This window comes from Equus przewalskii, chromosome 15 (genome assembly GCF_037783145.1).
Source record: "Equus przewalskii isolate Varuska chromosome 15, EquPr2, whole genome shotgun sequence".
NCBI classification, from domain to species: Eukaryota; Metazoa; Chordata; class Mammalia; order Perissodactyla; family Equidae; genus Equus; species Equus przewalskii.
The window spans coordinates 42,570,503-42,583,733 of NC_091845.1; the positions used below are offsets into that span (position 1 = coordinate 42,570,503).

General features: G+C 52.3%; 1 protein-coding gene across 2 annotated transcripts in view; it reads right to left on the minus strand.

Moving 5' to 3' along the window:
- Nucleotides 1-8,470: 8,470 nt before the first annotated feature.
- Nucleotides 8,471-13,231, minus strand: part of LARS2 (leucyl-tRNA synthetase 2, mitochondrial) — a 166,330-nt gene continuing 161,569 nt past the window's right edge. The window contains exon 21 of one of the 2 annotated variants that reach the window (XM_070577158.1): nt 8,471-9,012. In XM_070577158.1, coding sequence (XP_070433259.1) covers nt 8,806-9,012 — 207 coding nt within the window. In that variant the 3' untranslated portion in view covers nt 8,471-8,805. Of the gene's footprint in view, nt 9,013-11,195; nt 12,783-13,231 lie in introns of those variants that run through there. The other variant, XM_008538140.2, reaches the window with a different exon arrangement.

A 13,231-nucleotide genomic window follows, 5' to 3' on the forward strand; every position in this document is an offset into this window, starting at 1 on the left:
CACAGTCCACCCTATCCTGAGATCCTGGGGGTCTCATCTCCTCCAGAGGATACAAAGCAGGAATCAGATGTGGTGGCTCAAGGGTGCACAGCGACCATTCCAACCCAGGTCCCCTCAGCCTGTAGGCTCTGGGCCGCCTGAATGAACTCGCCCTCCTGGCTCTCCCTTCAAGGCAGCACTTTCTACCCTGGTGATGTGCTGGACATCATAGTCCTTCTCACCTCCTCCCCTGGGACATGTCACTTTGGCCTGTCTCTCCTCTCTCATTCCATGGCCCCGCCCTGGCCCAGAGCTCCAGCCATCCCCGAGGTCCGCGCTGTGGCAGGCCCTGGGCAAGCTCTTCCCCAGCTTGGACTGGGCATTGGCCAATGCCTCCTCGTCAGTCTCCTTACCACCAATTCACCAGGCACACTACTGCCAGCAAAATGCGGCTCTGACATGCTGCTTTACGGCCTACACCCCTCCGGTGATTGCTCCAGGCACCCAAGGAGCTAACCAGGCGCGGTGAGAAAGGCGTTCTGGGGAGAGGCAAGCCCACAGGAAGGTCAGGAGGGGAGGTGGAGAGCTGTTCCCGGAGGACCTGCATGTGCTTCTGGGGCTGGAGCGGGGATATGTGGTGGTCCACAAAAGTCCGTGCCCTCTGAATGCTGACATTCTGAAGAGGGAGATAAATGATACGACAAGATAAATATGCAAAAAAAATCATTATTTGCTAGAGGGGGAGGGAATGCTGGGGGTGGGGTGGTATGTAGGATGGTCAGGGAAGAACTCATGAGGGCGGAGACCAGGAGGCGAGAGAATGAAGCATCTGGGGAGAAGCTTTCTCGGTAGGGGGACAGCAGGTGTGAGGCAGGAGTGTGCCCATTGTGCCTGAGGAACAGCAAAGGCCAGGGTCTCTGGAGCGGAGAGAGCTGGGAGGAGTGTGGAGAGAGGTGGGGTGGGGAGGACAGACCACGTGAGGTTGTGTCATTTATTCCCAGGTGCACTTTGCTTAGCACAGCACAGGGCAAAGCGTGGCTGATCAAAGGCTCCTGGCAGCTTGTGGGGCCACAGATGCAGGTGAGCTCAACCCAGTGGGTGACCTGGTGTTTTTTACTGTCACCTGGGATCTGTCTTTGAGCTTCTTCTGCTCAGGCCTGGGAGGAAGGGCACGGGGCAGGTGCACAGGGAGCAGCAGCATCTCACCTTTGCTGCCCCCTCGGGTCTCAGGGAAAGATCAGCAGCTGGACAAGAACCAGGTGGGGTCTGGGAAGAGAGGATCCTCTCACTGCACCCCCCACTCCCGGCACTGCCTCTCCCTGATCCCTAAGGCCACCCTCTGGTGGGCTCATGTTTGTCACTGGCCCAGCAGGCCCCAGCCTGGACCTCAGCTGGCCTGACCCCTGCCGCAGCCCCCAGGGCTGTGCCTCAGCTCGCCCTTGGGAGCTCCTGCCCACCTGTGGCCGCCTGGCAGTCATGAGTGGCCACTGGAAAAGGAAGGGCTGCAGGATGAGAAATCCGTGGCTATCAAGGTCCGGTCTCTGACCCCTGCTCTCCCTCTCTGGGTGGACCCTCTCTCTGTCAGGGCCCTGTCTCAGGACAGGCCTTTCCCTGGGCAGGCCGGGGAGGCCAGGAGAATGGGGAGAAGGGGAGGGGAAGGAACTATCGTGTGCTAAACACTTACCGTATACCGGAGCCCAACTCATTGCCTTGCTGTGGACGCCTGTGGAGTGGGTGTAATTATGAGGAGATGCAGCCACTGAGCCTGGGAGACTTGGCCAAGGCCATGCTAGGTGGGTTACAACTGGCTTTTTAAAATATTTGGTGTTATAGACTTTTTTTTTTAAAGATTGGCTCCTAAGCTAACAGCTGTTGCCAATCTTCTTTTTTTCCTGCTTTTTCTCCCCAAATCCCCCCAGTCATAGGTGTATATTTCAGTTGTGGGTCCTTCTAGTTGTGGCATGTGGGACGCCGCCTCAGCATGGCTTGATGAGTGGTGCCATGTCCGCGCCCAGGATCCGAATCTGTGAAACCCTGGGCCACCACAGCAGAGCGTGCGAACTTAACCACTTGGCCATGGGGCCAGCCCCCTATAGACTTTTTTTAAGTCAACATTTGAGGAAACACAGATTTAGAAAAGGCAGATGTACTAAGTGTACAGCTCAATTAATTCTCATAAACTCTGCAATCAGCACCCTGATCATGGAACAGCACCTACCTCCAGACACTTACTAGCTGGCGACCTGAGGCAGGTTATCTGACTCTCCAAGCCTCAGTTTGCTCATCTGTCAGGTGGGGCCCCAGCTTGTTAACCTCCTCACGGTGTGGCTGGTGAGGATTACATGGGATAAAGCATAGAATCATAAGAATACTGGCCAAGTCCTAACCCTTTTTACACATGTTAACTCACTGAATCCTCACAATGACTGGGGGTTGGAACTGTTATTCCTGTTTCCACAGGTGAGGAGATGGAGGCTCAGGGAGGTTAAGCCACGAGCCGAGCCGTCGGGGTCAGTAAATGTGGGAGCTGAACTCTGGCCAAGCTGAGCTCCCATCCTCCATCTCACCCGCCAGGCCATTTGTTGAGCCAGACCCCTGGCACAAAGTTAATGCTCAGTATACAGGCCACCCCTGCGAGTGGCGTTCTGACTCCTGTTACCGTGCTGCTGTTAACAATACAGAGGACTCCCACCATATGTGGGTGCCGTCAGAGTAGGGAGCCACCCTGGTGATGGCATCCCACCTGAGCCCATGTGAGGATGGGGGGCCTTCCTGTGTAACTGTCCCCCTTGGCCCCAGCCTCGGGCACCTCCCTGACTGACAGCTGTGACTCTGACTAATTCTCAAGATCAAATTGCCCTCCCCACAACCCCCCCAATCATGTGACCGTGAGGCTCGACCTCCGTCAGGCAAAAAGAAATTACCAGGTACTTTCCCCCAAAGCAGGCCCTTGGCTGTGTGGTGCACCTGTGTTATGTGTTTTTTGTGTGTGGTGCATGTATGTGTGTGTGTTGTGTGTGGGGGTGTGTGGTATGGTGGGTATGTGTGTGTGGTGTGTGTTGTGTGTGTGGTATGTGTATTGTAAGTGGGATGTATGTGTATGTGATATGCATGTGCATGTGTGTGTTGAGGCGGAGTGGGGCACCGGTGAGGTGTAAGTCTCCAGGACTAAAACATAGTGAAGCATTTGGGGATGGGTCACATTTCCACCCTGAATCAACAACCATGACCCTTCAGAAGCAGGAATCTGGAGAATTTCCCAGGCTTCCTGCAGGGCGTCTGGGAAACCTGCCCTTCTCTACCTTTCAAAACGTCCCACACCCTCCAAACCAACAGAACACTCCAGACTGTCTCCACAAACCAGTGTGTGAGTCTCACAGAGGAAGGAGAGCGGGCAGAACTGGGGACCAACAAACAAACCTTTGGAGTAAAAATTGGTCGCTCATAAAATGGCATAAGGCAGGTCTGTGATTTCACGCATCTCTGTGGAGTGCGGCCCGGAGTCCAGGACAGAGGGCAGGGCGGGATCGGCAGGGTAAGCGATGATCCAGTCTGTGACCACAAGCTGTTTGAGAGCCACAATTAGGAGCTTTCACAGATTTAGAGGGTAAACAGTTGTCACTCAGGAGACGTCTGTAAACCCAGGTGTTAGCAGACAACTGAGATATTTAGAAGATAACTTAGATGTACACTGACAACAAGAGTTTGGAAATGAAGATTGCTCAGGTGGCAGAGGCAGCTGGCCGCCCACAGGTTTGGGTTCCCCTTCCCTCATGCAGAGTTGTTGCTGAGAAGTGGCTGCCCAACCCGGACCACATTTCCCAGGCCCCTCTGAGGCCAGCTGACCGAATTCTGGCCAAGAGAAATAGGGCAGAAGTGATATATGCCACTTCCAGACCTGGCCCATAAAAATCTCCTTATGAAATTCCATCTCTCTCTCCCCCTCGTCTACAACCTGGATATCAATGTCCAGGGCGACCTTGAAAGCCAAGGGTTGAAGACAGTGGGGCCTCCATCAGCCTGGGTTCCTCCATCAAGCTGGAACAGAGTGAACTTCCTCCCTGGCTCCCTTCTCCAAAGGATAAGACTTATGGGAATGAGAAATAAAGTTTGCTGTGTGAGACCACTGAGGTTTGGGGGTTTACATGTTATAGTTGCATTACCAATTAGCTGCTAATTAAAAACTTTTTATTGCTAAAGATGATTAGTAGACATTCACGATATTAGCAGGCCACTGAGGTATTAGTGCACCATTGAGGTGTCGCAGGCAATAAATGAAGTAACTGTCAGCTAAGAGGTCTACTCTACTCCTACTCGCTAAGAGGGGAACTGACACCTAATATGTTTGCTGATAACTTGGATTGTTTGCTGATGACTAAGATGTTAACAGTTGTCTTAGTTTGGGCTGCTGAAACAAAGTAGCATAGATGGGGTGACTTATAAACAACAGAAATGTATTCCTCAGAGTTCCGGGGGCTGAAGTCTGAGATCAGGGGCCAGAGCAGTTGAGTTCCAGTGAGGGCCCTCTTCGGGCTTGCAGACTGCTGACTTGTCATAGGGTCCTCACATGTCAGGGAGCTGAGCGATGAAGCAAGCTCTCTCGTGACTCTTATAAGGGCACCAATCCCATCCATGAGGATGGAACCCTCACGACCTCATCTAATCCTAATTACTTCCCAGAGGCCATCAAGTGGAGGGTAGAGTTTCAACATATGCATTTTGAGGGATATAAACATTCGGTCCATAATAGTAGTCAATTAAAATAGTAGTAACAAACTAAGATATTGCCTGGAAACTAAGGTGTTAACTGACAACTAAGAGATTAGCTGCTAACTAATAATGGAGCTGTTCAGTGACACCTGGCTTCGGTTCTCTCTTCTGAGCTATTTCTCTCAGCCTGTCTCTGTGCAGAGGCTGCCCTTGTGTCCTGCCACTGACAGTGAGCCCCCCTCTGGAGCCCACCTGACAAAGCCCTTCTGGCCCACCCTGGCCCTGTTTCTAGTGGAAGGGGACCTTGCCTTTTTCCTGATGGATGACAGGCCAGACCCAGTGGATGACATCTCTCTGTGGGTGGCCCTGCCTCCCCTATTGACCCCACAGTGCCCATCACACCCTCCTCACACTCCCCCTCACCTCAGTGTCTGAGGAAGGGAGTCCCTCCTCAGGGCCGGTTCTCCTCCTGGTTCTGAGCGCAGCCCATGAGGGTGCAGCTGTGCAGGTACGGTGGGTGGGTGAGTTCTCCTTTGGGTGGGGCCAGGGGTGGGCTACCCCTCAGCAATCCCAGATGAGCTTCTTTCATTGCTCATGGGAAGAATGGTCTGGGGAAGACACTGGCTGGGCTGCCGTGAGGCCAAGAAGCTCTCCCTGTGACTGCAGGCCCAGCTCCCCTCCCACGGGATTTCCCTAACAGAATGTGGGGTTGAGCAAAGTTGACTCCCTGACTTCTAGGGCCCAGTGATGGAGCCCAAAGGGGACTCTGTCTGCCTGTCAGAGGTGAGGGCTCCTTGGGATTGGCCAGTCCCAAGCACAGAGAGAGCCCTGACCCTCCCCAGGCACACACTGAAGTGGCTGCCTCGGAACACCAGGGATGTACTCACCGGTTCTAGGTATTTGGGGGACAATTGGAGAGAAAGCCAGAAATCAGGACTGTCTGAAAATCCAGGAGGGTTGAGGGCTGTTTTCCATAAAGGCCTTTGGGAAGCAATATGGTGCAGCAGCATCGGAATCACGGCTCTGCCATCTTCTCATGTGTGTGGTCTTGAGCAAGACCCCTTCTGTGGTAAAGCACTTAGAACAGGGCCTCGTACATGATTAGTCCTCACGAAATGGGAACTATTATTATCGTTGCTGATCTCGGGGAATCACAGACAGTGACCCTACACACTGGGTGTCTGGCATAGGCGTGCTCTTCCTGGAACTGGACTTCAAGGTCAGGGCTTGAGGCATGCGGAGGTGAGTCATAAGTGCTGGGTTCCAGGCCCATGACTCCAGCAGCCTGGCCACCACCTACCCCCAGGGCCTCATTATCTCTGCGGCCCCTCCTTCACGTGGGCAGCTCTAGAGATGTGATGGAGGAGGCCCCGAGTGAGGTCAACCCTTCTGGACAAGTGTTGCCCCACCCTTGGATCTGAGGCCTCTGCCCGAAGGACTGGCCCTTCCCTGGCTGCTCCAGGCTCTCCCCTCCCTGCCAGCACAGTCACCACACACCCACTCTCCCTGGGGGCATTCCCCCCTTGCTCATTGTTGGTCACCCCAGATTCCAATCTCCAAACTCATCAGCTTGGATGAGAGCCTTCAGCCGCCCACCCTGGGAGCGTCAGACAGGGACCCAGCCCACGAAACAGATGTTTTCTGCTCGCTCTTCTCACAGGAAGAAGGGCGAGGGCAAACTTCACATTTTGTCTACCCCTATGCCCTTCCTTGATCCATAGATTGGGGTGCGGCTCATCATTATGAAAAAATTTACCCCCTGAGCTAAATTCTGCCCGGTGGTAGCACTGGGCTTTTCCTGCAAAGTAGGGGGAGGGGCACTGAGGGGATGAGCAGAGACTGGGAATCATCATACTTCATCACTTACTGCCTGGGTCTCAAGTGAGTCACAGCCTGTTCGAGCCATGGTTTCGTCATCTGCAAAAGGGGGATGATAATGCCTTCTGGTTTGGTCTTATCTACCTTTGAACCCAGCGGCACCGCCCGAGCCATGGCCCATGAGCATAGGGTGGGCCAGAGGCCGTTCGGCTTGTCTAGACTCCATGCACGCTCCACTTCTCTTGTGACTCTGGCTTCCGTCTAGTGCACTTCCTCACCCCTGGACTCTGGCCTTCTCTCCTTGTGGAGGTTGCCTTGGGTGCTCTTCCCAGATCATCTTCACAGGTCAATGTGCCTGGTCCCAGCTGCTCTGCACATTGCTTGCTGACAGCTCAGTGTCCTTTTCTGGAAAACTTTCCCTGAGCCAATGGGCGCCCCTTCACCCTGAGCTGCCCAGGAAGTTATTACCCCCCTAATCCCAGAAGTGACCCTCAGCCAATGACAGGCAGATTCAGGGTACAAACGCCCAGTCCTGTTCCTCCAAGAGGGACAAGTCTGTGGAGCCACACACATGCCAGAGCTCCAGTTCAGAATTCCCGGACAGAAGGAATAAGAACCAGCTGTATTTCTTCCCAAGACCCCTCCACTTCTTCCCTCCCAGAAGGCAGGTTGCTGCTGTGGAGAAAGCAAGAGGTGTTCACAGAAAGGCAGACCTGGGGCTGAATCCTGGCTGTAGAGGTCAATACCGGTGACTTCGGTAATTCACTCTATTTTCTAGGCTTCAGTTTCCTTATTTACAGGACGTGGGTCATAATTCCCACTCTGTAACATCAACATGAGGATTCAAGAGCAGCAGCAAAGCCCCTTGACTGGTGCCTGGGGCTCCAAATGCCTGGATTGCCTTGGCTGCCCTTTCCTGTCTCTCCTAGTGGGGCAACCTACTGAGCAGGGCAGCAGGCTGTGGCCAGGCCTGCTGGTGCAGGAATCAAGCCTTTTCTGGACTCTGGTCCCTAACGACCAACTACAGCCCAGCAGGATGTGTTGTTGGCCCGGTTGCATGCTGCAGCAAGTCTGTGTGCACTAGTGGCCTCATAACCCGTCCCCTGCAGCTCAGTTCAGGAACCAAACCACACATAAATGAAAACTTCTGATTCTCAGTTCTTGGTTTGGAGGCCATCTTGTCTGAGTATTGGCCTGCCAAGGGGCCCCAGGCCACGAATAGTCTGCAAGAGTCTCTAGTGGACTTCTCCACTTGGCTCCAAACCTCCTCCAGCTCATACCACTGGGCCATCTGCTCCCAGTAGCCTCAGGCCATCAATCAGTAAACCCCAAGCCATGGCAGCAGAGGCAACAAGAATGATGGCTGCTCCACTCAGTCAAGAGGCTCCCCTAGCAAGCCCCAAATGCTCCTTCCATTAACTGCTGTTGAGGGAGGGATGCAGAGGTCACTGGAGATCCTACTCTGGGCACCACAGGCAGGACACTCAAGCCAGACTTGACCTGGAGGCTTAGATTGGACTCACCCCTATGGTTCCTAGCTCTTGACTTTTCATCCTTTGCTCCATTCCTTCCCATGTCACAATTCTACACGTCCTGGGACAGGAGTAGATGGCCACGGTGGGGCTTGAAGGAGGTTTGGGAGCTTCCAAGACCCTTCTCAGGTCTTTCATGGCCTGGGCCACCACTTAAGGAAAAGAGTATCTCCAGCACCAAAGAGAAATCACTGTCACACGGATGAGCCTCCCAGAAACTAAGCAGGAGGCTTGGAACCAGAAGCTGGGGAGTAGAGAATACTAACGTTTCAGGGCATGAGGTGAAAATACCATATGATAAGCCTGGTTCTGCCAACAGGATCAAAATCCCCCCATGTTTCCTCACTAAATGTTTTCCTCCGCAGGCCTGGGATGGCCAGGATTGACATTTGCAGGTGGGATGCATCTTTTTCTAAACTTTCCCTTCTCTCTGACCCAAGAGACTCCCTCTCTAGACCTTTAGCCTCTTCTTACCCAGGCAAGATCAATCATCCTAAGCGGTTCTCATTTATTGAGAGCTTACTAGGTGCCACGTGCTTTCCACACATTGTCTCTCTTGATCCTCACACCCCAAGGCATTATTATTTTTACTCCTGTTTTACAGTTGAGGAAACAAAGGTTCAGAGAGGGTCCATGGCTTGCCTAGGTCATGGAGGTTTTAAGCGACATAATCACAGAACCTAGGTCTGGCTGACTCCAGAGCTCACGCTCTTGGTCGCCATATTGCTTTGTCCACCAAGAACAGGAGAGTTCCATGGAGGGACTGTTACCTTCTGTTCTTGTGTCCTCTGGTTGCAAGATCCCAAGGCTGAGAGATGAGAGAGAACTTCCCACGCCTCCCCACACTGGGTGATGGTACAGGCGACAGCTTCACGGAGGCTGCTTTCTGCTTCTTTGGACTCCACTTCACACAACAAAAGGAGTAGGTTTTTCTAACTGGGGCACACCCCCAACAGGCAGCAAGATACCCTGACTAGGAGAAAAAAAAAAATCCAGGGTCCTCAGCTCATCTGGATCTTCACAGTAGGTTTTGATGTTTTTTCCCCAATAGTGAAATACTACATGGCCAATAAAAATTAGAAAATGCAAAAAAGTAAATGGAAAAAATAACTTGCAGGACTCTCAACCAATGATCTGTGGCAAATTCCTTTCTCTCTTTGTAAGGGTTAGAATTTAAAAAAAACATGGTTGGGATCACATTGTATAAGTATACTGCTTTATTTATGAGAAAATTTCCATATTACACTTTTCTTTTTGGTGAGGAAGATTGGCCCTCAGCTAACATCTGTACCAATCTTCCTCTATGTTGTATGTGCGATGCTGTCACAGCATGGCTTGATGAGTGGTGTGTAGGTCTGTGCCTGGGATCTGAACCTGTGAGCCCCAGGCTGCCAGAAGCAGAGTGCATGAACTTAACCACCCACTAGCTACTGGGCCAGTCCCATAGTACATGTTTTTTAAAAACCACTTTTTTGCCGGCTGCCTCGTCTTCCGCTGCCTGGCTGCACCCTGTTTTTTTTAACCAGTTCCCTGAAGGTGAGTCTTCAGGTTGAGATGAAGCGTGCCTATGTCGTTTCCCAGCTCACTTACTGTTTCAGGGTCTGGGAGATCAATTTCATTCTCCTTGGTGGACAGTTGGTTCCTACTGTGGTGGCATTTGCCGTGGGACTTCCCAGGCACCACTTTCCAGGTGCACAGAGTCTCTTCCCTCATTTCCCTGACACTGCCCATGAGCCTGGGTCTTCCACTGCTTTGGCAGCAACCTTCAGCCCTGGTCCTGTGGAACCAACTCTGCGCTCTTGGCCTCTCAGCCACTGCCAGTCCCTGTACAAAGGGCACTGCTGTGATTTCCTGGCTTTACAGATGTGAGGACTTCACAGGAGGGAGCCCTGGCCAGACTCTGCTCAAAATGCTGGCTTTTGGCCAACATCTCAGTTTTCCTGACTGTGGTACTTCAAGCAAGATGGGCAATTAGGTGAAGGGACTGGTAGAGACAGCCAGGTGGGATAAGGGGATTTGGAGGCCAGAAGACGAGGGTTTGGATCTTGGCTCGTCTACTTTTTTGCAGTGGAAACTGAGCAAATTATTGAATCTCAGAGCCTGGGTTTCTTCATATTTATGAGAAAATAATTCCTTCCCTCTAGGGTTTTTGTAGGAACTAAATGACAGAAGGCAAGTGAACTTGTCGAGCCCAGTTTCTTACCTAATCAAGGCAGTTACTAAAGGACTGAGATCACTCCCCACCCCACCGCCCCACCCCAAAGGATCAGTTTTCTGTTCAGTTGCCCCATAATACTATCTCCTCGGAGTACCAATGAGCTCATTTTCAAATGTTTCATCCTCTTGGAGAACAAGTTCTCCAAAGCCATTCGGGTCAGTCCAGTAGCCTTGAGGCTTTTCTGGGCCATTGCTCTGGCCAGATTACGTGCAGATAAAAGGCTCCCTACCCTCATCTTGTCGACGGGTTCAAGACCACTCAGCTTACCTTGGGGATAAACAAGACAATCAAGCAAAACACTCACTCCTCCCTCCTTGTACGAAATATCCTCATCTGTTTGCTTATATTTAATCCACATTTGCGGGTACATGGAATGGGACTGTGGACACAGGTCAGCTCTGGGAATGTCTTAAATACCTGCTCGAGAGCTCTGGCCCCTGCCTTCCCTTCTGGTCCTAGTCTTCCCCAGCTCCAGTGCATTTGTGTTTTAGTCCTGGATCAAACTCATCCTAATGAAGCTGAAGATTAGGAGAGGAAGGACTCGTTAGACATTACGGTTCAAATGCACCAATTAATCCAGTAGTTCTCAAACTTCGCTGCCCATGAGAATTACCTGTGGAGTTTTCAAGATTCCCTGATGCCCAAGTGCAGCTCAGATCAATTAAATCAAGATTTCTGGGCATGGGGACCAGGCATGATAATAAGTTTGAGCAAGTATGAGAACCAGTGACTTACTTGCTGTTGCTAATGTGCCTGAATCCATGTTGTCTACCACATTCTCTAAGTTCCGCATGCGTCTCACTTTGTAACACTCCATGTGGAGTCAGGCACACAGCCAATGCCTCTGTGGATGACAGAATACCTCAGTCTGTTCCTGATTAACTCCCAGAATTGGAATATGGTGGCTACTCCAAGATCACACATATGTCCCAAAGTCATACACGACAAACATTTTATTACATTAAGAAAAAGCCAACTGGTAATGATGTCCACCCGAAACTTACGTAATGTTATAAACCAACGTTACCACAATAATAAAAACAAAACAAAACAACTAAGACCTCAGCTATCAACTAAAAAAACCCAAAGCCATCTGTTAGCTGCTGAACTGTAGCCACATCAGAGGCTATTCCAACAAATGGCATCAGAGAACAAATAGAGATTTTCGGCATCACAAAATGGCTAGATTCTCCTCTGCTTCCCGCATTAAACACTCCTCAGTGGCTCAGGCCAGCTCTGGGAAGAGCACCTACTGGCTGACTTCACATAAACCCAGGAAGGATCACCCTAGTATCCCAACCACACGTGTCCGTTCCTGGCCTCTCCCTGGCCGCCGGACTGCTGTGGCCTGAACACAGGAGGTAACGTTGGGTGGCATCAGCCCCCTCTGTCTGCTGTGGTGAACTGGCTCTTCCCAATGACTGGCTCTGGGGGCCCTTCATGGCAGCATGACCATTTGGGGCCCACGTGAGCAGACTCTCTGTTGGGCTGTGGTGGGCTCTGAGATGGGTTCCATCTGAGATTGGAACCAGCTTGGTTCTGCTTCACTATGCAGCAAATTTTACACCCTACGGGAGGGTTGAGGAGGTGCTGCTGATCGCTCATGGTAGGAAGCAGTGCTTCGCTCAGGAGCCTGTGTACCAGCATCAGAGCAGGCCCAAAGGCGCATCCAGCTGGGCTGGGGAGGAAGCAGCCTCCCAGGAGAGCTGAGGAGCAGGGGGGATGTTGGTAGAGGGACTAGCACCTCTTGCCTTTTGGTTCAGAGCAGCTTCTGAAGACCCCAACGTCCATTCCAGATACTGGATATTTGGGCATGATCCAAATGGCTTCTCCATCTAGCCTGAAGGCACGGAGACCATCCGCCATGATGCTGAGGCTGTTACCTGCTCAACAGTGACTGTCCATGTTGCTCCTGAGCCCCGTGTGGTTCCTTAGGTCACCATCACGTTCCTGGGGTGTGCCTAAGGCAGCGCAATTTCTGGGATCCAGAAGCTCCCAGGCTCAAGAGGCACTGTGTTCATTCTCACTTGCTTCTCTTTTCTCATTCCTGCTCCTAACCGGCAATATCTCTGGCGGCTTCACAGGTGGTTTCCTCCACCCTGCAATGGCGGTGGGAGTCGGGGGAAGCACAAGCCGCCCCCTCCCCCTTCACTCATCTCTCTCCTCTGCCTACACCCGCCCTTACCCCTGCAGCAGGCCCCACCACAGATGCGCCCCGTTGATGCCAGTCTGTCTGAGTACGAAGGTAAATATTGAAGACATTGGTCTTTTCCCCTCCCCTGGGCCAGCAGGCTTCTTCCCTTCATCCCAGGCCTGGAGGAGGCTCCTCAGAGGCCCCCCTGCAGTCACTCTTGCACCAGGAAGTTGATGAGGGCAGTTCTAGGGGAGAGGAAGGCCTTCTTGATGCTTCGCCCCTGCAACAGCCTGACACCCAGCTCGCTTTGGAGAACAAGCTCGTGGACTTTGTCCTGGTCCTGGGCGACTTGCTGGGGCACCGGGATTTTGCCGCAGGCTTTGTTGTTGATCTGAGAAGGAGAAAAGCCAAGAGAAAGAATGAGGACAGTCCTGCGAGGGGCACGCCCCCCCGATACCCAGCTTCTCAAGAGGACAAAGTGCAATTAGATGGGTAGGATTCATGTCTGACACTAGAGAGAGCGCGACCCCAGCACCGAGCATGCACGTGAGCACCCACACCTGGAGGGAGCACCACCTGCAGTGTCCTGAGTGCTACCCCATCACAGCTGTGGTGGAAATGATGACAAAAGTCCTCAGCATGAGAAGGCTCAGGCTGTTTCCGTGGGGAGAGGGATCAGTACATCACTGGGAATCAAGTCTGAGTTCAGACCCGGCTATAGGGGGTGTCCCGGAGGATTTTACCGAGGTCTCAAGTGGACTAATTTCTGGGCAATGCAGTCATCCTCCCTGTCTGATGATCGGCTCTGGAAGGGGGCGCTCAAGTTGACAACTTGGAAAT